Source organism: Taudactylus pleione, unplaced genomic scaffold (assembly GCF_031769625.1).
Source record: "Taudactylus pleione unplaced genomic scaffold, aTauple2 ptg000017l, whole genome shotgun sequence".
NCBI classification, from domain to species: Eukaryota; Metazoa; Chordata; class Amphibia; order Anura; family Myobatrachidae; genus Taudactylus; species Taudactylus pleione.
This window is the reverse complement of record NW_028284419.1, coordinates 12,023,361-12,049,776: the sequence shown is the minus strand read 5'-3', so window position 1 is coordinate 12,049,776 and position 26,416 is coordinate 12,023,361. Positions and strand designations below refer to the sequence as shown.

General features: G+C 40.8%; 1 protein-coding gene across 1 annotated transcript in view; it reads right to left on the bottom strand.

Moving 5' to 3' along the window:
- LOC148540809 (uncharacterized) overlaps window positions 1-26,416 on the bottom strand; it is a 236,858-nt gene that overhangs the window by 56,713 nt on the left and 153,729 nt on the right. The window contains exons 13-16 of the mRNA XM_088481969.1: window positions 14,736-14,834; window positions 13,937-14,074; window positions 9,358-9,508; window positions 6,969-7,077 (exon numbers count right to left, since the gene is read on the bottom strand). Of these exons, the coding sequence (XP_088338095.1) occupies window positions 6,969-7,077; window positions 9,358-9,508; window positions 13,937-14,074; window positions 14,736-14,834 (497 nt within the window). The remainder of the gene's footprint in view (window positions 1-6,968; window positions 7,078-9,357; window positions 9,509-13,936; window positions 14,075-14,735; window positions 14,835-26,416) is intronic.

The following is a 26,416-nucleotide window of genomic DNA, read 5'->3' as shown; positions in this document are numbered from 1 at the left end:
TATCCTTGGCTGTGTGTTTGGGATCATTGTCTTGCTGAAATGTCCACCCTCGTTTCATCTTCAGCATCCTGGTAGATGGCATCAAGAATGTCTTGGAACATTTTTCCATTATCTTTCCTTTAAATATATGAAGTATGCCAGTACCGTATGCTGAAAAAACAGCCCCACACCATGATGTTCCCACCTCCAAACTACACTGTTGGTATGGTGTTTTTTGGGTGATGTGCAGTGCCATTTCTCCTCCAAACATGGTGTGTATTATGACATCCAAAGAGTAAAATTTTAGTCTCATCTGACCAGACTTAATTCTCCCAGTATTTTACAGGTTTGTCCAAATGTTGTGCAGAAAACTTTAAGTGAGCTTCAATATGCTTTTTCTTTAGCAATTGAGTCTTGCTGTCATGTTCGGGCTATGGTGGTCCTCTGTGGAGGGATTGGAAGACGTCAACCCAGGTTGAGAAGGGAATGGGAGGCGAGGGGCCTGGATAAATGCTTTACTCATCCACAAGTATCGGATGTTGGCTAAACCTGACCAAAGACATGGAGTCTAACTTACTGGGAGGTGTTCACCAGTGACCCCTCCAAGTGAGGTTTGGGTTCAGGCTGCACCCAGTAAGCAGGTTGCGGCCCTTTGGTCAGGTATCCAGCACAAGTGAGAAATGGAAGAACACCATCGCAGGGAAAGCACAGGAGAGTGATACTAGAAGCTTAGCAATTGGGTGATGTACTGGGTACACACCCTGTGGATTCAGACGCAAGGGTGGCACAGGAGAATAGCACTAGGAGATTGTACTTGGATGACATACTAAGTACACACACTGTGGCTCCAAATGCAGAACTGGCACAGGAAAATAACAGTAGGAGATTGTACCTGGATGATGTACTGAGTACACACACTGTGGGTAAACACTAGGAGTATATCTCTAGAAGAAAGGAGCTTGGAACCTGGTATGCTGCAACAGCAAGTATTCACTGGAAGTAACAACGTTGTATAGGCAACTTCCTGTTGTCCAGAGCCTGGTTAAATACCCAAAGGTAGCAGTCCATTGGAGGATAGTGTCAGCTGACAGCTACCAATGATACCATTGGGTAAAGGGCTTATCAGGTGATGTAGACTGTCATGGCTGCATCCATGATTGTAACCACAAGACCAAATCACAGAGCAAGCACATGAATGTCCAAGCAGACCCAGGTATAATCCTCAGTGCTTCACTCACCGCCGCACTTTACATCTGACTGCTTGAGAGGTGAGGGGAAGCTGGCACTGATTTGAGTAATGGCCAATCCTAGGCTGCAACTGACACTTGCATGGTGAGCGTGCATTCAGGCCATGGTGGTTGAGTGCATTATTTATTGTTTTCTTTGAAACAATTGTAGCTGCTAATTCCAGTTCTTTCTGAAGCTCTTCACAAGTGGTCCATGGCTCTTGGACAACTCTTCTGATAATTATTTTCACTCCTCTGTCTGAAATCTTGCGAGGAGCACCTGGTCGTGGCTGGTTTATATTGAAATGATGTTCTTTCCACTTCCAGATTATGGCCCCAACAGTGCTCACTGGAACATTCAGAAGTTTAGAAATCCATCAGCATGTTTTGCAACAATAAGGTTGTAAAGGTTTTGAGAGAGCTCTTTGCTTTTACCCATCATGAGATATTTCTTGTGTGACACCTTGGTAATGAGACACCGTTTCATAGGCCACCAGTTGGGACTGAACCAATTTATATTAATTTTCACAGCTTATTTTAATTTGCACAGCATGCGTAAAACAGAAAACAAAATAACAATCACCTTGCCCCCAATCGTGGCAACTATCTCAGTTCTTGAGTCTTCACTATCCTCACTAAAGAACATTACTCTGCCTAGTTCTCACATTTGGGACTGAAATAAACACACAATATATAATAAAGAAAATCCTTATTGAACTTAAGAACATGCTCATTGTTGTAGATAAATAATGGGAATTGTAACAAACTATACATGCGTTGACCATGTGTAAGAATTATTTTTGGTTGAGCTGCTGGATTTGTGAAAGTTATCATACTTGCTGAAAAAGTGTCAAAAATCTAGCAATTTTCAAACACTATTTGTGAAGAATCGCTATCTGAAATGTTTAAAATTTTGAAAACAAATTGTCAAATATATTATGCTGTGGTTTCACAAACTACTACAAAACTCATCAAAAAAGTTACCAGAAAAAAGAGATATCTCTGGTCAGTGTGATTGTTCAAACTGAATGTATTTTGAGCTCTATGTCTGGCCAGATTCTATTTACAAGCCACATTCAACATATGTACAGTATTAAGTTGTCAATAAAATTAACAGACCAAAATGTAATTAAAATATTAATTGGGGCACTTTTATTTAACAAACATATTATTAAGCGCAATCTAATAATAATAATAATAATGATAATAATAAAAGTGGTTTTATTATGTAGGTAATATAATTAAGATATTTGTAAACTAAAAAGGGCAATAATATTTTTATATTACTCAAATCATGTTAATTATGGAGGCATGTGCATGCTGGCACTTTGATTTCCACAAGTTTGAAATATAATTAGTAGCTCCATTATAAATCAATTAACTAATTAATTAATATGGCCCTAACGAATATAAAAATATTATTGTCCCTGTTATTTATTTACAAAAAATATTGGAATGTTAATATTTAATAAATGTTACATTGTCTGTGTAATAAAAATGATATTTTTTTATCATTTATTTTTAAATTGCTCTTAGTTTTATTTTATATTATAAATTGAGTAAAATTTGGAATTTACAAATTTAGTGGGCAATGCTACTCTGTGAAATGGCCAAATAAAGGTAAATCGTGATGACTTTATAAGATAAACTTTACACCTTCAAGAAAACAAACTTTTCCACAAATGTTAGCATAATATCACTCATCTTTACTTCTAAGATATTAAATATATAGTGTTTGGATTAGTTCCACATTAAAAATATTTCTTTCCAAGTGCACAAAACATCTGCAATCTTTGTTGACTATTTTTGCTATTTATACTATATTATGTTATTGTTTTTGCAAGTTATAATATCTATGACAGCATATTATACATTAATATTTTAAACCATTGAAAGTGTAAATAAAACTATTTCTCCCTTCCTTTTATAAAAAATATTAACCAAACTATGTTTTTTACTTTGTTCAAAATCAGTAAGTTGTTAAAATCATCATGACATCAAATTATAACATTAGATACACTCTCGGGAACATTTATGATTACCAAGATTTTAGAGGAAAAAGCTTATATGTAATAGTTTCTGATTGCGTGGAAGATGTTTGTTCTCAAACAATCTTGGTTTTGCCTTAAAAGAAATTGGCACTTTAAATTTAGTCTATAGCGCCAAAATGTCATATCCAGGAAATCGGAATCAGCTGACCCAGCATCTCCTGCAAAAGTGACTCATTTGAAAGCCTGCGCACACAGGCTTTGCTTGCCACTATAGCCTGCCTAGGTTAGAACTGGAGTTTGAACTGGCTTTAGACTTTTGACTTTTTACTAACCAAAAATTAAACCATTTCTTAAACACAGCAGCACAGCTATGCTACCACTCCACCTTCAATTTAACTCCCCTGAGACTGAGTTTGGGTTCTGTCTCATGCTGCAGCCAAATAACACTCCACAAACTGTTGGATGCGACAAGACCACACACTCGAGCAAGAGAGGTACTAGGCACAGCCTGAGTCATGTGGCTTTTTGCAGATCACTTATTTTTTTCTGATTAACTTGGTTTTTAACTTATAATTCAGTCACCTTTTTTTTAATATGGCCCTTTATACATTTGTGTTCAGCTTCTCATTTATTTTTTTTTCCTCCACCTGTATGTTATACTTCCGCTACTTGCACACCCTGCCAGATGTAGCTACACAGTGCAGCCCAGATGGCAGCCTTGGATGGTTCTTTCTTGGTAGATTGGATATATTCATTCAGTGCATTTTATATTACATACATTTCAGTCACCCGGAAATGTCATGGCTGAACTGCATCACTGTTTTCTAGTATTTGCTATTCCCTGTTTTGCACCATGTACTTCCACCCCACTGTATGCTATACTGGTGTGCTATACCTCCACTGAAGTGCATCCTTCATGGGCAGGATGTATTGTACTTCACGTGGATCTTTTCACACAAGGTATAACATACTGCCACACACGTGTCAGTTTTTCCCTAATGCCTTGGATCCTTGTATGGCTTATCTCCCACAGTGCAACCTTCGTAGTGTATTCAAAATGGCTGCCTCATCTGGTACTCCTAGTGTTTTGTGTTATTTCTTCCAGGCGTAACCTATTCTACCCAGGGTAATAATATATAGTGCGCCCAAGATGAATACCTCATTTGGAACCTTTCGTGGGTGAAATATATTACCCATGGAAGTTATTTTCCAAAATGTCTGGACCAACCCTGCAATATGCTTATTGTGCTCTCTAAGTTTTGGTTGTTTTTTTTTCTCTGTGTGGTTTTCTATTTTTTGCATACCAAATCTCTGTATAATGTACCATGTTTTCTGATGTCTGTAAAGCGACTTTGAGTCCTACAGGAGAAAAGCGCTATTTAAATAAAATTATTATTATTATACATATACCCCAAAATATTTTAAATCAATGATATCTGCAATTTGTTTCTTTTGATATGTCCACAAAACAAAATCAACAACAGGACACATTAGAAATAGATATTTTTGCCCTTGGTTGGTCAATATAATGTATATTAGACATGCTAAATTCTATATACGTACAGTGCTTGCTATGCTATAACTGTTGAGCCAGAAGAAGGCAAAACAAAACCATCAATGAGGAAGCTGCCAATATAATCTAACAACTGACTCCATACATTTTAATACATTTTAATAATTTAACTCAATTATATCAAAATCATCAAAAGTTAAATAAAAACTTTTTTTGGTTAAATTAATTGTGCACTATTTTCATACAAACAATATTTTTGTTGAACAAATTAAAAGCTGGTTGTGTTGATTTGGTTAGCATCATATGCACTCAATATACATTTTAAATAAGTACAGTACAGTACTTTGGCAATATAGCAATTAAATTTGAAGCTATTCCCACGTGCATGTGCTGTTGAGAATAATTGTCCAAATATTTTGGATTTCCATTTGCTGATTTCCTAAGGATGTGTATCTGCTTTTTGTTAGAGCTGATTGCTGTGAAATACACTGTAAATGTTTTATTGAACTTGTATACATGAACTAGTAGGCCTGATTCAAAGGTAGATACACAGCTGAGGTCGGACGCATTGGAGTGATATTTTGCAACTGCGCATGTGCAGCTTCAAAAAACCCCTTTGGCTCATGTTCATTACTCCGAGTGTATGCACAAAGTTGCTGTTGCGATCTCATCAGACAGAAACATAAATAAAGCAGCAGAGTGATAGGTCTTCCTGGGTGGTGACTGGCAATAGCCTGAAGTGAATGCAAAAAAAGTCCATCTCGTAGGCATGTTATGATGTTATGGGAGTGTTGCAGGAGAGTTAGTGAAAGCTGCTATGTTCTTAGACACACAGCTGCTTCAACAGAGGCCATGTTCAGATGAAGCAACTGTACCTGCCATAGGGCAGCGCAAGTGTTGATGGTGTACGCAATCGTACACCAATGGTGGAGTGTTAAGAATCACCGGTGGGTGTCTCAGTGCTTGTACATTCTGGTGCATGCTAGTACACAAGGGGTAGTCTGTAACTAGCATTTGCAAATGATCGCTCCTGCAACTATGCCAACAAACTTTTGCCTGACACCTAATAGAGCTTCTATTTAATACTATTCTCATGGAGTTCAATATCACAATTAATATCATCATTGGTTTAATGTAAATAAGGCAGCTCTATGTAAACGTACACAGAGATTCAGTGGTGTAGGGTAATGAATGACCTTCATGCTGTTGAGTTGTAGTATTCTGTTATAAAGTCCTATTGTTTATTAACTCATGAGTCACACTGAATTATGCTGTACAGTATATCACGGGTTTTCCAACTCAACCTCAAGTTTCCGCAGCAGTTCATGTTTTGAAGCTGTGGAAGCTGGTGGGATAATTGCTGACCCAGCAAAATAGATTAATTCCATGTGCATGATTATAGAAATACAGAAAACATGACCTGTTGGTGGTACTTGAGGACTGGCGTTGAGAACCATTCTGTACATATTTTCCAAGCACTGGGCTGAGACATGGAACATCCAACTTCCACTTTCTCTGACATCCCATCTTTGTTTGTACATATGCAATAGGATGCTTGTCTTTTTCACCATACACACAATAATCATATTTCATATATTCCAAAAGGTAGTTAGAAACAGTCTTTGGACATTTACAAAAACTGAAGCACAGTGAACTGTAACCATTAGCATTCACTCACTTTTGTAATGTCATTTTGGAAATGCATTTTACAAAATGATAGCAAATATATGATTGGTTGCTGCTTTTGATGACAGTTATCTTTTTGCACAGTAAGTTGTGCACAAGTTAATTGTGCACCATATGAGCTTACGATTGGTACATTTTGCCTGACAACTAATAGAGCTCCTTTTTAGTACCATTCTCATGGAGTTCATACATTTCTATTATTAGAAAAAAACAGCATAAAAGTATAATTATTACCAGCAGTGTAACAGGATGCCAATATGCTCTGTGCTATCCTCCGCCCCCTAAACCTGTGACATCATGATGTTACGCCAAGGGGGCGAGGCCGCTGCACTGGAAAGTAGAGCACTGTCCGGGGTGTCCTAAGGATGGACCAGACAGCTTCCCCTCAGTGCTCTGGCTGCTCTGTACTGTAGTGCTACTGGCTGCAGGGTGCAATTCCAGGCACCCTGCAGTCACATGCGGGTTCCGTGTGGCAGCCCTCCTTGTTATGGCACTGATTATTAATGTACTAATATTATTATGATGATGATCATGACGATTATTAATAAGTATTATTAGTTATAAAAATGTTACCTTGTAGCTTGCACTTTGCGATCTCCAGAAATGTAGTAGGGATTATCAGTACTATACTCATCAAAAACACCCCATCGAAAATGTGCCCATTCATGGACAAATATTCTTCCTGTGTAAATAAGCAAATAAAATGTATTTGCTTCTCTGTGAGTAAAAATGTAACATTAAGTTTATCTAAATTGTTTTCAGTTATTGTGGAGAAAGGGTGACATAATTCTGTATTACAGATTATACATATGCAGTAATGTACAATGTATAGCATCCCATACTGATTGATGGAGCATGCTTAGTGCATATTAAGGAGTGAATCACAATTTATAATTTAACAGCTATGTCCATTTATTTCAATTGCACAAGTGTACATTTTCTAGTTAGTAACTAATTGATGAATCATGTGATCTGCTATAAAAACTATTCCATCTGTACTAGTTGATATTTCAATAGAAGTTCCAGGTAAATATTATTGCTCACATGGCACATATACAGTATATACAGTATGTCACACATTTCATTCTAGAGCAGCAATGAGCACTACTGCCGTAATTCTAACAATTGTTTTATAATTATTTTAATTGCATTATAATTCAATTATATGCATAGGCAGAATGTCTTAAAAAGCTGCTAAATCTAAAATCCACGTTAATTTATATACAAGATGTACTAACATATTCACAAATATTTATTCGGTCATTTTAGAAGGTTTAGAACATACAATATCAGAAATCTGAGTTTGATTGGGTGTTGTATGTTTTACTACAGTATGTACACCAAACTTCAATGACTACTGTAATAAAGCTTGCAAAATTACAGAAATATATTTTTCATACAGTATTTTCTCAGTTTACTGTATTTATTTTATTTTACATTAATTAGTCCTCTAACTGATACCGTGTAAAAATAGAAAAGACTATTTCACACGGTATGCGTTCGGCATCCTGGCGGTCAGGATACCAAAGCTTACATTACCAGCGCCAGAATACCAACACCGGTCAGATTCCCGGCACCGGCATCCCGGACTCTGCGAATGCCGAAGTTAAGTAACAGGGTTGGAAGGAGGGTTAGGGTTAAGCACTAGGGGGAGGGTTAGGGTTAGGCACTAAGGAATGAGAGGTTTAGGCTTGGGGTGCCCGGAGGAAGAGGTTAAGTTTAGGCACTAGGGGGCAAGGTTAGGTTCAGGCACCAGGGAGGGAGGGTTAGGGTAGGGAGAGTAGAAGGGTTAGTATACCGACCAGCAAATGTCGGTATGTTAACCCTGCCGGGATCCCGGCATCGGGATTCTGACCACCAGTATCCCTACTGTCGGTATTTCATACCGATTCCTTTCACACATCAAACACGACAAAGGTAGTGGAAAAATGCTGCTGGTTATTAGGAACCCAAAAGTTCTAGACTTTTCTCAATAATTCTAATTTCGTAATGACAAAAAGAGAATGTCTTCCAAGATAGGAGCACTGCATGACATAGCAGGTTGGGGCATTGCCTGTCATTTGCTCATTTGGAATCTGGAAAGGTGTGCTTGGACAGACATTTGGGATAAATATTTCTAGTAGCAAATCTATAATACTTTATTCATCCATCAAAATCAAAGATATTTTACAGCAAAACAAGAAGGGCCTGATGCAGCATTGATTGCAATTTGGCCTCAATTGCTACCAAATTGTGTGCACAGAATTAAATGTGTAGTTCAATTCTATATAGTTCACAGACTTAATAACACACCCTCTCTGAACCTTGCCTATGAGCGAACGTCCCTTCAGTGCATATGTAACTGAAATGCATATGAGTCTGCATCACACTTGCTAACTCTCAGGCAATGGCTGGGAGGCTCCCTGAAAATGAGGTGGCTCTCCAGGCCCCTTGCAGGAGAGGTCAAGTCTACTGGTCCAGCTGCCTCCCCCTGCTTTCCCGTGCACCCCTGCTGCCCCACGCACCCCCACTCCTGCTTACCATCCGAAAATGGGTGGTTTGGAAGGGGCCGATGACTCAATTCGCACTGAATCAAGTCATTGTAGCCCTGCTCTTGCTTTGCAATGCTGTTAATCTCAGTATTGTAGAGCTGGGCGGGGCCATGATGACGTGATTTCGATGCCATGCCCGGTAACGCCCACCTATGATATTGCCAGGCCGCTTCTGCACTGATCTGGTTGCCCCCTACCAGAGAGGGCAGCTGAAAAGTCACAAATATGCTCTACATCGCCTGTAGCTGCGTATGCTTGGTTCTGGAGTATGTGTGCTGCCAAAATTTGCTAGATGCACTCTGACACCAGATGTATGTTCAACTCTGCATCAGCCTTATAATAAACAGAGCGGTACTAAAATGCAAAATGTACACAAAATGTATATATATATATATATATATATATATATATATATATAATATTAATTTTACCTGGAGATCCATATACTGAGGTCAAGCTGGTATTTAACAAAAGATTAGGTGTTAAATGAATGTACTTTCCTTGTTCCCCACAACCTCTATACTGAAGAGTATATGGGTCATCTCCGTATTTCAGAAAAGGATGTGTGATAATAATGTCTGCCTGTTGGAACAAAAATATGCCAAAATTGTTTTCACTGTAATCATGTCATTTATTACTTCCTACCTTGCAAATTACAAGTTCCCTATTACCTACTACCTATACAAAGATATACGGCACCAAAAAGTAAAAATAGCAAAACAATAAAAAAAAGTATATTGTTATTTAGAGGAAACTTGTGCATAATATCCATGAAAGCTAACAACAGTTTTACAGTACATACACTCTGACCTCATTCATTTGTGTTCATATCTTTGTGACTGCCTGAATTTTGTATAATATGTCCTGTCTTGCATGACCTAGTTCATCTAGATACGTAATTACTCTTTGGTCTAGCTTAGCAGTTTTTTTTTTTATTGCGCAGGTGTACAAAATTTCTTCTGTTGCTATGTATTTGGATACATTTTGCACTTAAGCCTCCTTATAGCTAGAGATGCGCAAGGGGAGGGGGGGCGATAATGGGCTTAACTGTGCACAAAACCCACAAATAGAGGTGTATCTACTCTGCGGCCAGGGGGTAGAATCACATAGTAGTTCTTTCTGTCAAAAGTCCATGTAATGCTCTCTCAAGTCCACTGTATGACCGGCAGCAGCACAGCAGAAGCATCAGCGTTGGCAGGTTATGTGTGACTGTGTGAGTGATGACACACAGGGACTGCTTCAGACCCGGTCGCTAAACTGCGGATGCTTGCTGTGGCCGATAGTCGCCCATCTGCGCATGCATATAATTCGCAATGCGCGTGCGCAAGCCAGTTTCTGCGATCGGGAATCGTGCGCTCGTAATACACAGTATGGACGCTACTTTCAGTGACAGTGCCATTTGTGGGTGGCAACAGGGGAAGGTGCTTGTGAACGGGGGAGTGGTGCTGCGAAAGCAGGCTTGTCTGGCCGTCAAAACGGCATTTACTGGGTGTACATAATTAGCAAAGGTGCATCATGGGTGCATCATTTGACGCGGCAGCAGGTGTAATTTTACTGGTAGAGCTCCCACAAGCACTGCAAGTGCTTCCGATGGCTCTCAATGTTCCCAATGGTGTTAAACACTTCCTGGAGATGATGTTAGCTGTGGGTGGGAAGAGAGCGGCATTACACTATTTTGCGATTGCACAGCTGCCGCTAGCTAAGACATAGAGGGCGTCCTTGTGCCTTGCCGTACGATAGTGCTATTAGAATACCTGGTCCCTTTTTGATGCGAGCGAGCGCAGCTTAGTCAGGTCCACAGTACAAGCTTTCTGATGCTGCTCCTGCTCCACTGACTGTCATTATATAGGAGTCTATGTACTAAGCCTTGGAGAGAGATAAAGTGGATGGATATAAAGTGCCAACCAAACCTCTCCTTTCACTTTTCAAACACTGGCTCCCATTTATCAGTGATATTAAACACCAGTGACAGTTTTCATTTAGTGTCATTGTGATACAAACAAAAAATTGACTAGTATTTAACAATACTTACCCCTCCGGCAAGGTCCCACGAAGTCTAGCAAAGTCCTCATCCTCTGCTGGGCTGCTGGCAGCGGCGGGGCTCCAATGTTATGCGCATGCACGACGGTCTGTCTGCGCATGTGTAGGACACGGGGACCTGGCCTGAAATGCTTCGCTAAAAGGCACTACCGGGTATCCATTGTAGGCAATGAGGCCCGCATCGCTCTCGCCATCTAAAAGATGATTATAGTGATGCTTGACAAACAGCGTTAATCTAAGATTACCGCTGTTTGTTAAATCCATAAACCTGCATAACCGCCTTAGTGAGAGCTAAAGGGGTTATGCATCATTGATAAATGGGGGCCATAGCCTTTAAAGTGACAGTTAGTAGCTGATTGGCTGGTACTTTATCTCAATCCACTTTATCTCTCTCCAAGGCTTAGTACATAGACCCCATTGTATGGCAAGCAGTGGAACAGCTCTGGCAGAAAGCTTGTACTGTAGTGTACATCTGAGTAGAGACTCTGGCCTCTGGAAGTTGTAATGTACCTGCAAGCTGTCCACTGACACTTGTGGGCTCTCTCACAGGCTCATTTATCAACTAAACTAAAAACATACAGTATGTTAATTAACAATTGCTTTCCCTATCTGTTTCAACGTTATTCTATATTTTCCCACAGCTATTTATCAAACTGTGGGCCTGATTCAGAGTTGGGAATAGAGAGAGAGATAGCACTTAACTGTGTACCTGGACAAACCATGTTGCAATGCAATGGGTGTAAATAAATACATCATTTTATTTTTGCATGTAGTGTAAATACTGGCTGCTTTTACATGTAGCCCACAAATACTGCACAGCTTTATTATTACTCTACAATTTAGATGTCAGTTTGGACACCTCCCTCCCAAATCTAAATCTCTCTGCACATTTTAAATCTGCCCCACCTGCAGTGCCGCATGGATTCACCAAGATGATCAGTTGAGAGAGATATCTCACTCTATTCCCAACTCTGAATCAGGCCCTGTAACCATCCAATAACTAATGTTTTTTAATACAGTTAAATCCCACTTTTCTCTCTTAGCGAATTAGGGGCTTTGTGGGCATGGTTTTGCTGGCACATGCGCTCTAAAACTCCCTGGACACCGTAGCTCCATGTTGTTATATCTCAACTCCGGCATGCCAGGAGAACATACCCTGCTTTCCCCTCACTGGAACACAGGTCCACATGCCCCATCAATAGGGCCTCTCTCTCACCAGTCACCCAAATGTGTCCTGCCCTCTCGCCAAATAGTCATTAGAAATATGTATAACATTGGTTTATTCTTTCAGAAGATACTTAGAAAACTTATCTATATATAACTCCTTTTAACATGTTATTCTATTTATTAAATTAGCTGCAATTTCTTAATGTTGCTGAAGCAGCTAACTTTATAACGCCTTGTGTAATACCTTTAATTCAATTTGCTACTGTTTTGCCATCCTTTTATGACCTTTACCTTTATTGTATATTATACCATATATTATAGGCTATCAAGCCATAACCATATTTTTAACACAATATAACTTCCAGCTTTAGCTAAATATAATTTATGTTACTTGGTCACACAAGGACAACCTGCAGGGCCGAAACTAGGATTTTTGTCACCAGAGGCAAGACAGTAATTTGGCGCCCCCCCCCTGGTAATTCCCCCTGCAGCAGTGCCCCTATGGTAATGTCCCCTGAGGTAATGCCCCTGTAGTAGCACCCATATAGTAATGCCCCTGTAGTAGTGCCCATATGATAATGCCCCCATAGAAATGCCCCATAGCAATGCCCCTGTAGTAGTGCCCATATTGTAATGCCCCCATAGTAATGCCCATATGTTAATACCCCATAGTAATGCCCCTGTAGAGCCCATGCTCCCATATTAATGCTCTTGTGGTAATGCCCATGCCCCCATTATAATGCCCCTGTGGTAATGCCCATGCCCCCATAAAAATGCCCCTGTTGTAATGCCTCTGTAGTGCCCATGCCCCAATAGTAATGCCCCTGTAGTGCTCATGCCCCTGTAGTGCTCATGCCCCAATAGTAATGCTCCTGTAGTGCTTATGCCGCTGTAGTGCCCATGCCCCCATAGTAATGCCTCTGTGGTAATGCCCATGCCCCCATAATAATGCTCCTGTGGTAATTCCCATGCCCCCATAGTAATGCCCCTGTGGTAATGCCCATGCCCCCATAGCAATGTCCCTGTGATAATGCCCATGCCCCTGTAGTGCAGCTTATTAAAAAAAAATACTTACCTTGAACCCTGCTCCTGCATCCAGCATTGCGTCCGGTCCGCCGGTTGCTGCTCGGAACTATGGGGGAGACGTCATGACGTCTCCCCCATAGTGGCCGTGGGGAGAGCCGGAAGCTGGAGTTCGGGAGAGAACTCCAGCCTCCGACTACCAGCGGACGTCTGGCTTGGAGTCTCTCTGCAGCGCTGGGCTGGAGGTCACTGGCACCGGGTACAGCGGCGCACCCGGTGCACGTGCACCTCCAGCCCCCCCCCCTAGTTGCGGCCCTGCAACCTGAATATTGAAATCGGAGTTCTGATGTCTCTATTGCCACCAGAGATTAGAAGGGTCCACAGTGGTCTTAATATATAGAATATAGTGATCAATATAAAGTGATCACTAGTATAAAGGGTGTTTTGTACATTGGCCACTAACTTGCTCTCTGTAATGAGAACAAGAGTGCAGTCTATATGGTCTATCTGTCTCTAGAATGCTGAGTGTATTATAAAGTGCAGAAACTCTGCTTGTAGGAGGATTAAAGAAGGCAAACAAAAGCCACTCACATGTCTTTTAAAGAGGTAAACTTTTTTATATTTTTTACAAATAATCATATAATGATTAAACATGATTATTTGTTAAGGAGTAAAAAACGTTATTCACTGTAAAATTCCTGTGAGTACCCCGATTTTCCTTTTTTTATTAAATTATCTTAATTATCGTTCATTTTGGAATAATATCATTAATTTTCATACCTTTTCATAAGTTTCTCTTTCACGCGTTGTGTAGTTGTTTTGTGTCCAGGTTATTGGAATTAAGATTTTCACACTCTTTATGGAGAGTCTGTTCTTTGTAGCTTGGAATAGATAATTTGATGCATCTATCACCATTTCCTAGCATAAAAAAATGAAATAAAAAATGCTTAATAGAGATGAGCGAAACTCTCACGTTCAGTAATCTGTTGATTTTTGACTGTCTAAATTTTGACTACATCCTGTTTTCAAAAATTATGTATGTATAAACATACTGTAGCACTCAGTTCTATAGAAGAATATCCAGGTTTATATGCTTATCGGATGAAACCCAACAAAACTGCATGCAGAAATTAGGCCTTAGATAGGTTAGCTGCTTTTGGTAATTTCTTGAAAGTAGCTGGATTTGGCAAAAAGGTAATTCCAGAGTCAGATGTTATCCATTTACATTACAAATACTGTCATTCTAACCTCTCATTTTTAATAGCCTCTTCTATTACTCAAACCATGAAAGCTGACGAGAACTAAATGTTAAAAATGAATACATTGCAAATTAACCATAGGTTTCACCAGATAACAAGCTATATTACTGGTTCAGGTAATAATTTCCAGGTGGGGATTCTCCTATTTGCTATATATTTTGGAAATAGTTTGTACAAAAGTAGGCAACATTTTAGTAAGACTTGGTAAGTGGCAATAGGCTACATTTAGTACTTTAATGATACTGCACATACAGTAGAACCAGAACACATTACACATTCTTATAGAAACACTGAGAGAGAGAGAATTTGAACAGTTTTACCTTAATTTTGTTGATAATCTCGACATTCTCCTGTAGTCCAGGATTAATTGCAATGACAATATCTTCATAATTTCCATTATTAAGTTGGATAAAAGAAGTCTCAGTCACTGATATTAAGTGACACAGTGCAATAAGATGTAGCACTATCCTGATTGCCATGGTGTGCCTGTGCACAGTACTTGCATTGATTGGAAGTACTGTAGACTGCTGATGCCTTTTCCTGTGATCTGTATTGCCTCTCTTACTACTGGTGGATACTGCACGTACACTGTCATATCTTTTTATAACAGTGAGTGATGAGCAATTTACAATGCAGGGCGATATAAAAAAACAACTTTATAGGAAAATTATGTAATGTATTTCCTGTTTTTTCTTCCGTTTGATTCTTTGTGGAAGTAGGAAACATACATTTAGGCGTATCTACTGTTGGTTTTTATATGAGGTTTTTGCGTAATGAAGATGGGTACACACATATAGGTTAAATAGAGGTATGAACGTGCACACAGAGCCATAACTAGACTTTTTGTTGCCCTATGCCAGAAAGAGAATTAGTATCCCCCCATATTTTTGAAATAGGGACATGCTGTAAGACGTGAGCCCAAAAATGGGCCATGGACTCATGGGGAAGGGCCAGGGACGAGATAGGGCCAAGTAGCAGTGGCGTATCTATAATGGGTGCAGTGTGTCCAGGGGGGTCCTGCACCGCACACCCTGCACCCATATTATTTTAAACTTACCTGTCCGTGGTCCCGTGGTGGGTGTCAGCGCTGCTAAGAACACCGGAAAATGGCCACCGCGGCCATTTTTTCGGGGTTCTGCGCATGCGCAGTAGACTCTGGGCACACTCTAGTGCCCAGAGTCTACTAATGCTTTGGCGGCTGGCCAGCCACTGGGAAGAGAGGAGGGGGCCCCGCACGGGGAGTGCACACGGGCCCCTTCCTCTCTTAAGACGCCCCTGGCAAGTAGGAGATGCTGGGGATAAAATAAGAGGAAGCTACTGTATAAGTGAAAATGATAATAAACAGAAAATTGACAACCCCAAACAGCGCCCCCTGCCCTGTGGTGCCCTGTGCCATGGCACAGGTCGCACCACCCTAATTACGGCCCTGTGTGCACACACATACATAAGAAACTGTCACTGAGTTTGAAATGTCCAATCTTCCTGTTTAAAGTGAATATCTGCAACACTATTACTATCTTTAGTGTGCATATCAGTAAATCTATATACAGTTATAAGGATTGATTGACCTACAAAAATGCCAACTTTTCAGCCAATAAACAATATTAATGTATAAAAATAAAAAGAATATAAAATTATAAAAACAAAATTATATATGTGAATGTGTATGTATGGAAAAAAATATATACTGTGTATATATTATATATATATATATATATATATATATATATATATATATTAGGGATGTGCAGGCTCGGTTTTACTCGGATTTACTCAGTTCTTATCGCCACTTTACCGCAAATTCGGATTTATTATATTGGCTATCCAGAACACATGATAGGCGATAGCCAATAAAATGCCGTTTAAAGATCTGAGTAAATCCGAGTAAAACCGAACCCGCTCACCCCTAATATATATATATAATTTAAATTATAAATTATATCATTAAAATTATATCTTACTAGTGTCATATATATTATATATATATATATATATATATATTATATATATATATATAATATATATATATATAATATATATGACACTAGTAAGATATAATTTTAATGATTTGAGATGAAAATCTTTATAAATTATTTAATTGATATAAGGGATCTCCTCTCTTTGTTTTAGACCTTTTGCTTTAAACTCTCTTTATATAATGAGGATTATGAAATAGTAAATTAATATGAAACTCTGCTAAGATAAAAAGATGAATAAAAAAAGGTATTTTAAAAGTGATAATTTATAAATGTGTTTGTATATGCTGTACATTGTATATGGTTATAACGAGCTTTAAATATACTAGTTAAGTGCTTACAAGGGAATTAAGTATAATGAGAAACACCTGATTGTAATTAATGAATTCGACTGTGAATATGGTGCATATGGTGCTATAAATAGGCCCTTATGTGCAGAAGGAGAACAAACCAGCTTGAAAAAGGCCACAGCAGTGGCTGAAACGCGTTGCTGTTCTCCAAAATTAACATACCACTGCCGGACAATCTAATTAGGTTCCCAAGGTTAACCAGGACTTGGTAAAAAAAATCATGAGGCTATCCAGTCAGTCCCACAGCAATCCCCAACCCCAGATAGCCAGCTCCAGCCAGTCAGCAAGTCCCAGCCTAACCCCAGGGAGCCAGCCCCAGGCATTCAGCTCCAGCCCCTGGCAGTCAGCCTCACAGCAAGTCCCAGCACTAGATAGCCGGCCCAAGGCAGCAAGTCCCAACCCAGCCCCATGCAGTCAGCCCCATAGCATGTCCCAACCCGCCAGCCCCAACCCAACACTTACCTTCTACTTCTTGTTGCTCCTCAGTCCTCCTCACAGACCATGGATCCTCTGTCTACTCTATCAGCGTGATGACATCACAAGCACCATGTCACCATCTCCTTGTAGGCTAGCAGAGGGTAGCAGCAGCGGGTAGCAGCAGAGGGTAGCAAGCGAGCGGGTGACAAGCAGTCCTCCCTGATGGCAGTCCCAGCAGTTCCCCTCCTGATGGTGGTCCTGAGTGCAGTGGCAGGTGGGTAGGAGTGGATGGGCCCCCGAGTGTCCGGGCCCCGGACTCCAGTCTCCACCCCCTGATGGCTGCCCTAGCTGTATGTGTATGGTTTTATTAGTTTATTAATAAATAATCTAAAGAATTTTATACAATATATAAGTCGTATTTTGCTCACACCAGCACAGTAATTTTTCATAATTATTTGAGCTACGGTTGGTGCTTTACGTAGGACATTAAAGGGATGTGGTATATTAGTTCGACTTTCAGAATGTTAACAGGAGAATGTCAAGATAGTATGAATGTTGACATTCAAAATGTCGACAGGGTCTCAAAGTCGACATTTGACACGTCAACATTCGCATTATGTATTTCGACAGTAAGAATGTCGACATTATGATATCAACATAGTAACCACATACCCATTAAAGGTGAAATGCAATTTGATCAAACATAAAAGGACTTTTTCTAACATATATAGTTGTTATGTAAACATTTCCATGTAATGTATTTTTTATGTATCCGAGAGGAAACTAGTTCTCAGTTTGTCTAAAGCTGGCTATATATTAGAGATGTGCGGTTGACTCATGTGTTTTGATTTTGGATCTGCATTTATCTTTGTGTTTTGGTTTTGCAAAACTACCCTCAAGTGTTTTGGTTTTGGATCTGGTTTTTTAAACAAAAAATCTAAAAAGTTTTTAAAAACAGCTAAAATCATGTAATTTTTGCAATCCAAAACCTTAAATTCAGATTTGAAATCCGAAATCCAAACTGCTGGAAGATTAGAATTGCGACTCAGATTTATCTGGATCTCCTCAGAAGATTAGAACTGCGGCTCGGATCTATCCGGATTCACGAAATTCCAAACCACACATCTCTACCATACACCTAAAGATTATCTTTCCCACAGTCCAACTAGTTGGCTGGTTGGAGCTAATATCTGGCAATGTATGGGAGTACAACAAGAAAAAAACATTGCTCTGATTACAAACATGAACATGAAAAATGTATCACAATTTAATATCAAAAGGTAATCATATGCACAAGTAAAACACATGTAAATATATAGATATAACTATATCAGCACAATATACTTCCGGCCTTCTATGTCGGTCGTAGCAGTTAATTTATGTATGCCCCTAAAACGCCCTGAAAACGGTGAGGAACACCTGCGTTTTTAGACTACCACCCCCGTCAACACCCACAAATGGCCATTCATGTCAATCAACTCTCGGAAGCAACTTCCTGCTCGTAAGCCATACGATCGACAGCATTTTGGATCGCAAGGTCTCGTACGCACATGCGCACAACTAACCGTACGCATGCATGGTTTGGAAACATCGGATGCGTACGACCGAGCGGCCGCTTACGACTGACTCTGAATGAGGTTCTTTAATCTGAATATTTGCTCCTAGAAACATTGCTATATTCTGGACATAATTTCTGTCCATGTGGAATGGGTGACTTTTTATCCTTTTATTTTTATTTTCTTCTCATTGTGCTGATATAGTTATATCTATATATTTACATGTGTTTTACTTGTACAAATGATTACCTTTTGATATTAAATTGTGTTACATTTTTCATGTTCATGTTTGTATTCTTAGCACTGTTTTGTTCTTGTTATATTTCTATTTGTTTGTGAGGCTAGACCATCCTCCATATATATATATAATAAAGAATTGACGTACACAGATGGTGGTCGCATGACCTGTGAAGTAAAGGTACAGGATGTACAAAATTCTATGAAGATAGTGATGACTTCAAAGGATGAGACTCTCTTGTTGCCGGGTGTTCAGAGTGATGAGAATGTGACTCAATCACACAGTTTTGCAGGGCAAAGCAGAAACTTGGAGAAAGTTAATTCTGAGAGTCTTCTGAAAAAGAATACTCATGTATGTAAAACAATGCCTTCATGCAAGCAGGATGGAATTTGCAGTACTGCTGGATTTATCTGTGAGGAAGTAAAGTGGTCTCAAATTACAAAGCTTGAAGCAAAATGTCCAGCTAAAGTGAATTGGAAAATAAAGACCTCTGTGGAGAGTGAACTTCTTTGCTGGTGGAACATGTTGAAATTGTTCATCAGATTTTCAAGGCTGAAAAATCGGGAGCACAAGAAAGTCCAAGATACCTATGCCTTAATGAAGTGGCAGATAGCCATCAAAGCCGTGAGATAAATTATGTTGATCAATGGAGTAAATATTCAAGTATCCTATGTGGACACGGGAATCCGGAATTTGAGGGTGACTGTGCCAGTATGTTGTCTGTTGACATAAAGCCAAGGTCCAGAATTTGTGATGCTGATGACTCTCAAGATACTGATAGCTCCTCTTCTTTCAAAGCGCCATCAGTGAAGTATGCCAGTAGCCAATACAGGGCTATAAGGCTGAAGATTAAAGATGTGACAAGTAGAAGTTGGCCAAAAGATGTGCCTTTAAGTGGCAAGAGTAAAGATGAAGTTTGTCACTTTGGGAAAAGTAACTTAAGTTCTTGATGCCTGATGTGGTACCTAGGGATGACCCTCAAGTACTGCATAAAGAAAGCAAGAAGTGAGGAAAAAAGTTCAGAGGAAAATAAATTCTGGAATCTGGAGGATGAGACCCCCAGAGATCGCAAGAGTCTGTATGACCGTGGATACAGTTGATTTCCCTCATGAGGAGAGTGAAGAGGGACATCGTCATGAGAATGCCTCGTCCCATGTCGCTGAACCCAGGGGTTTCAAGCTGGGGAGGGGGATATGCAGCAGTATATCCAGAGGTGGCACTGGTGAGCAGCAGATTCTGTGTGGGGCAGGAGAGATCCACCCACACAGACTAGAAAAGCATTGTGGGAAGATGCCTAATTGCTGCCTTGTGGATAGAGCTCAGGTGTGGGCTGATGAGAAGGCAGACAGTCAGGCTGCTGTGGGAAACAGTCTATGTGGGCTTGTGGCAGCAAGAGAGCCCAGTGAAGCTAAGCGAGCCATTGGGGGCCAGGAGGTCTGTGTCTGGACCTTGCAGGAGGCAAGGGGGGGCAACAAACTCTCAGACTGTGTGACAAGAAAGCAGTGAAGCTGCAGGCTGAGGAAGCCAGGGCCTAAATCTGTAGGATACAGGGAAGGCCACCCAGACTGTATTTGTGTAGCTGTGGCAGCCAAGCCAAGCCAGGCTGGAGCCGGCGTTAGACCTGCAAGAAGCAGGTAGAGACTTTCTTGGCAGACTAGCTGCACCACGATAGAGAGGGCTCAAGAAGTGAGTTAGACACCCTAAACAAGGGCTAGGTTGTTTATTATTTTCTGTTCCTTTGTGTTGTACCTGATTTTCCCTGCTGGAAGTAAAGCACCAACTCATTTATTTTACTGGAAAGCTGTGTGTGGACCCTCATCAAGCACCTAAACACTGCACCAATCCACCCTCTGCCAAGCTAATTACCCCCAAGATATCACAATATATATATATATATATATATATATATATAGCAGCTCACTTTACTATTGGATATTTACACCACTAAGCAGCGCCTCATCAGTTACGTCTACAGTACGTTCTGATCCCTTCTTTTTTGCTTCCAGTGTATGGGAATAAATTTGTGGTCCCCCTTGCCTCCTGCAAGGTCCAGACACAGACCTCCTGGCCCCCAATGGCTCGCTTAGCTTCACTGGGCTCTCTTGCTGCCACAATCCCACATAGACTGTTTCCCACAGCAGCCTGACTGTCTGCCTTCTCATCAGCCCACACCTGAGCTCTATCCACAAGGCAGCAATTAGGCATCTTCCCACAATGCTTTTCTAGTCTGTGTGGGTGGATCTCTCCTGCCCCACACAGAATCTGCTGCTCACCAGTGCCACCTCTGCTCAACTACTTGCTCCAAAACATGTACAAAAACAGCTGTTCAAAAAGATTGGTTAAATCCATTTGATTTGAAAAATTTGGCTAAATTAATGTTTTCATCCAGTTTCCAGTGTGTGGTAATAGGCAATTGTAAGTTGCTCCCATACATTACCAGATTTCCTAGTTGACTGTTTGGAAAGATAATCTTTAGGTGTATGGCCAGTTTAAACACTGTGGAGTAATTCAGACGTGGATGCAGGGAAAGCATTGGGCGGAAATGGCCAATGTTTTCCTGTTGCATATAAATCCGAGATGCACTGTGCATGTGCCCCGATGGTTACAGAATAGAGATGCAGATCAAAATTGCATGGAGATACATGGAATTTAGATGGGTGTTTCTGGGTGGTAACTAGGGAGGTTTTCTAACAGACACGAGCATAGTGTGGGTGTGTTGGTGTGAGTTACTGCATATAAAGACGCAGTTTCATTCATACCAGTGGCCAGTCAGTTGGACATTCTATGCCTGCACAGCTGCAATGTCCAATAGTGAGGCCAATGGTGCGCTGATAGAGCATCTTTCTATGCACATTGATGGATACGCACTACACCATGTGGGCATCTCAATAGGATGCCTATTGGCCACGCCATTACCATAAAGATGCAGTAGCTACAGCAAGAAAAAGTTGCAGTCACTACTGCAACTGCATCCACCTCTGAATCACCCCCTGTATCAACCAACCATCTGTCCTGAATGGGACAAAAATGGGACAAAGCCTATGTATTCTTGTATGTAATTTTTGTAAAAGCCAGAGACGGATTATGGGCAAAATGGGCCTGGGGCTGAAAATGTTCAAGAACCTATGCTGAAAAGGGAAGGAACGATGATCAGTATTGTGTGGGTGTAGCCAGAGCCACATGGGTGTGTACACTACACTATCAGTCCCGATGTTTCACTAAAACATTCTCCTGTAATCCAGGTACACTGGGGTCTGATAGGGGAACACAAATTTACAAACACAAGATCAATAAAAACATCTATAAGGGCTAGACACCATGCAATCAGAACCATGCACCATTCGGAAACTGAAGACGATGTATTACAATGAATCTTATATAAACACAAGAAAATATCACATAAATCCATTTATAATAAGGTAAATGGGTACACATTCTGCACATGCAGAATGTGAAAACAGCAGAGTAACAGTTAACATGGATAGCCTTATTTATCACATGGGCAACAAGGATTCCAGCCCACAAATGACATCACCACGACATAGGGATAAGAAGCAGATGTCCACAATATCCCATCACATTTCTTGAAGAAGGCCTTTAAAGCCGTTACACTTCAGAAGCTACATAAAACACTTGTTCGGTCTGACAGACCATTATTTGCACTGTTTGCAGACGGTATTCTGTATCACCACCAGAGACGGGACTTCGCGAGAATGGAAAACCTGGATGTCCACACACACTGGAATCCAGGAGTTGAGGACAAGCACCAGGAACCACGGTCCCGAAACAAACCACCACCTACCGCCCAGCACTCCAGATGATCCAGTACAAATCAGGGCAGAAGAAAGCTACACCACAGGACAGTGACTCACCGGGTAATATAGGGCCAAACGGAGGTACGGGACACTAACCTCCCAGTCACTGGACCCCTCTCCTATTGTTATTGACTCTATAGCATAGAGATTGAACATCATCATGAGCACCTAAGTTTTATTTTCTGCCATAAGACTTTTGGACTCAATGTCAGACTGGGAAACCAGTGGATTGCAATAGTAGGTGCCTGCTGAAGGGGTGTAACCATCTGACAAACTGGGTGTACCCAGTGGTTTGAAAGGCATGGCAATAATATGTGCAAATAGATGAAGGAGGAGTTAACTAGCGATAGACCTCCAAAAAGCCAGAGAAAGGGTTGTCCTAATCAGTGCCAGATTAAGGCCCTCATTCAGAGCCGTACGCTCTGAGCAGAGCGCACGCTCTGAATGAGGGCCGGGCTCCATTTTCATGGAGCGTCCTCCTGGACGCTCGTATAGCTGTGGGTCACCACCCACAGGCTATACGAGCGTGCTTTTTGATGGCCGCGATGGTCGAGACCATCGCGACCATCGAAATTGCGAGCCGGAGCCTGCGGTTGAGGTTTTCAACCGCAAGCTCCGGAGTGATTTTGGCTCTATCAGAGCCAAAATCACTCCCACTGACATCACTAGTGATGTCAGTGGGCCGGCTTCTGACGGGAGGCGTTCCCGTGGGAACGCCCCCGTCAGGGAGGCACGCCCCCGGCACGCCCACCAAAGGGGGCGTGCTGTCAATCAACATTGACAGCACGCCCCCTTTGATCGGACACAACGAGCGAAGGACTTTCCTTCGCTCGTCGCGTTTGGCGCATGCGCACGATGGAGCTCCCTCCGTTGTGCGCATGCTCAGTGCATAACATCGACCCACTTGCGAGCGGACAGCCGCTCGCGAGTGGGTCTGAATCAGGCCCTAAGTTCGACATTGGCCTGGTGCTGAAATTCATTAAGGGCCTATTGTGTGCCACTACAGGGGGTGTGACTAGTGCTGTGTGGGTGTGGTCAGCACAGGGTGTGTAGTTTGTGCCATGCGGTGTGGCAAGTTCAATGGGGGGCATAGCTTGCACCTACCTTTAGGTAGTTTTATTTATAGAGGCAGATTCAATTACATACAATATGAGATGCAGATTGTGATAAATATGCTCTTTTTAGTCTTATACTATGGTTATACCAAACCTTGGACATTGACACTGACATAGAATCATAATATGATGCAAGCAGCTGCAGCCCACAGACAGAGTGGAAGACACAGTCAAAGACACTTAGCTTAACCCCTTAATTGGCAAGGTTGCCTGTGATGTGACTGCAGCCAGCAGTACTTCAGCTGGCAAGGTCAAATCACATGCAGAAGAGATCCATTCTGTACTTGTGCAGAACACATCTCCTCTTACTCCCTGGATCACAGGAAGTGATGTGGCAGTCTGTGACCACTGACATCCCTTCCGGAATCATTTCCCAGAATCATTCCCCTTTAGTTCCATTCCAAGCACTATTTGGCTGATCTCTGCAAGTGCAGAGATCAGCTTCAGAAGGGGGGGCAGATCCTCACGCACTCCGTCGTGCACTGAATATGGGGGAGGGGGGCGTATGCCCATGGGTGTTCTGTTGTAACCAGGAGGGGGGAATAGCATAAGTGGGGGTGGGGAGGGGTAATACAGAGAAATATGATGCTGGAAGAGGGTGAGGGGTACAATAATGAAAAAATATTATATTGGTCACAGTGTAGGAGGAGGAAGGGGGAAAAGAAACGGGCTTTTTAACGAGGGGGATCATTGGTTTAGCAAAGTGAATTTGGTTACTACTAATGGGGTGTGGGGTGTGTTATTATTAGGATTTATGTCCATTGGGGTGGTCTATTGCCTATTGGGGTGGGAAGTTATTTTAGAGTGGAGACCTATGGACACAGGGAGACGGGGGGTTGCAAAACACCCCCTAGTTATATATATATATATATATATATATATATGTCAGTCCACAGGCGGCACTCTGGATGAAAAATGAATGCACAATCACATAGCTATAAAGTACAACATTTCAGCGCCTTTATTAGCGCTTTTGGGCTGATGATGAAGCTACAGTATTTAGGGATATGAACTTGGTGCCACCTCATGAGAGGTATTATCCATTAAGGTAAACATATACAGTATGTGGCTTCAGGACAGGCTGGTTGAGTCCAGCAAGCCCCATTTGTATTTTTATGCATGATATGACGTCACTTCAGGGTACCTGTTGGGGGAGTGTCTCTAACAGATTGCCTATGGTATAAAAGGAGTTCACGAGCACTGTGGTGTATATCTTGTCTCTCTTGGTGGTGCTCCTGTCCCAATGAAGGTCATGTGCTGTGGCCAAAATGTTGACTAAATGAGTATATATTAATTATCTGTGAATAAACTATCTTTCTACAAAGACCCTGGTGAGTGCTCTCTATTTTTCTATCTATCAAAACAGCATTCTTTGGGCATGCATAATTAGCATGGAAGCATCATTGTACATGTCACCTGGTTGTATTTCACACTGCAGTGATCGCAGTGTTTGTGGTGGGGTAGGGTCTAACTCAATGGCTGCGTGCTGCTCCGATGGCTCTCAATGTTATTAAAAAATCAAACACTTCCTGGAGATGAAGTGTGCTAAGAATGAAAAGTGGGCCTCATTACACTGGCGTCCGATCACTCTGCCATCTCTGTCTAAGATAGAGGGCGTCTTTAAGCCTGGCCATGCGATCACGGAATTTGCATACCTAGCCTCTGTTGGCTACAAGAAATCGCATCCTAGCGAACGGGTCTGAATCGCCCCCCTTAATCTCTGGTTAGAAAATGTCCATGGAGTAAGACTACAAACACTTGCCTTAATGAAAAAAAACAGAATATTCCTGGCGCCAATCTTATATATAAAAAAACTTTACAATGAAAAACAATCAATGTATAGTTTGCTGAATCTGCAGCTCTCTGGGTGGGAGATCTACTCAAAAAACCTCCTAGTCTTGGAAAAGTAAATAGAAAAAGAGAGCGCTGAACTCAGCAATATTCATAAGCTATATGAAAAGGCAAAAGTAAAATTGCATTACAATGATAATTAATATATTGCTTTAAGCTGCTATACCGGGAAAGCAGCTGAACCATCTCACACTGAAAATGAGTTTATTGTCAGGAAGTTTTATTAGATCAATCAGAAGGAACCAAATACTTTGTATCAATCTATTTCAGAACAAAAGAGTTTCTATTTTTTACTCAAGTATCTTTGCAACTATTGCCTGCTATTTGTTGCCTTTTCATATAGCTTATCTTGTATAGGCATAAAGATTTCTGGAAAGAGAGACATTCATCCATTTACAACAGTTACCATCTAATGCAGTATAATTATTTTCAGATCAATAAGGTGTTTTTTTATGCTGTATTTTTAGTGTTTTTTATATATAATTTTTTTTATGTAACATTTTATATGTGGTATTTACTATTTGATGGGGATCAATAATTAATGATGGTATTACAATTTTGTTGGCCGGCCACTGGAATATACCAATTGTAATAATTAAAATGTTATGCATTTTTAATAATTGACTAACAAATATATAAATATATAATATTGAGTTCAGCGCTCTCTCCTTTTCTATTTACTT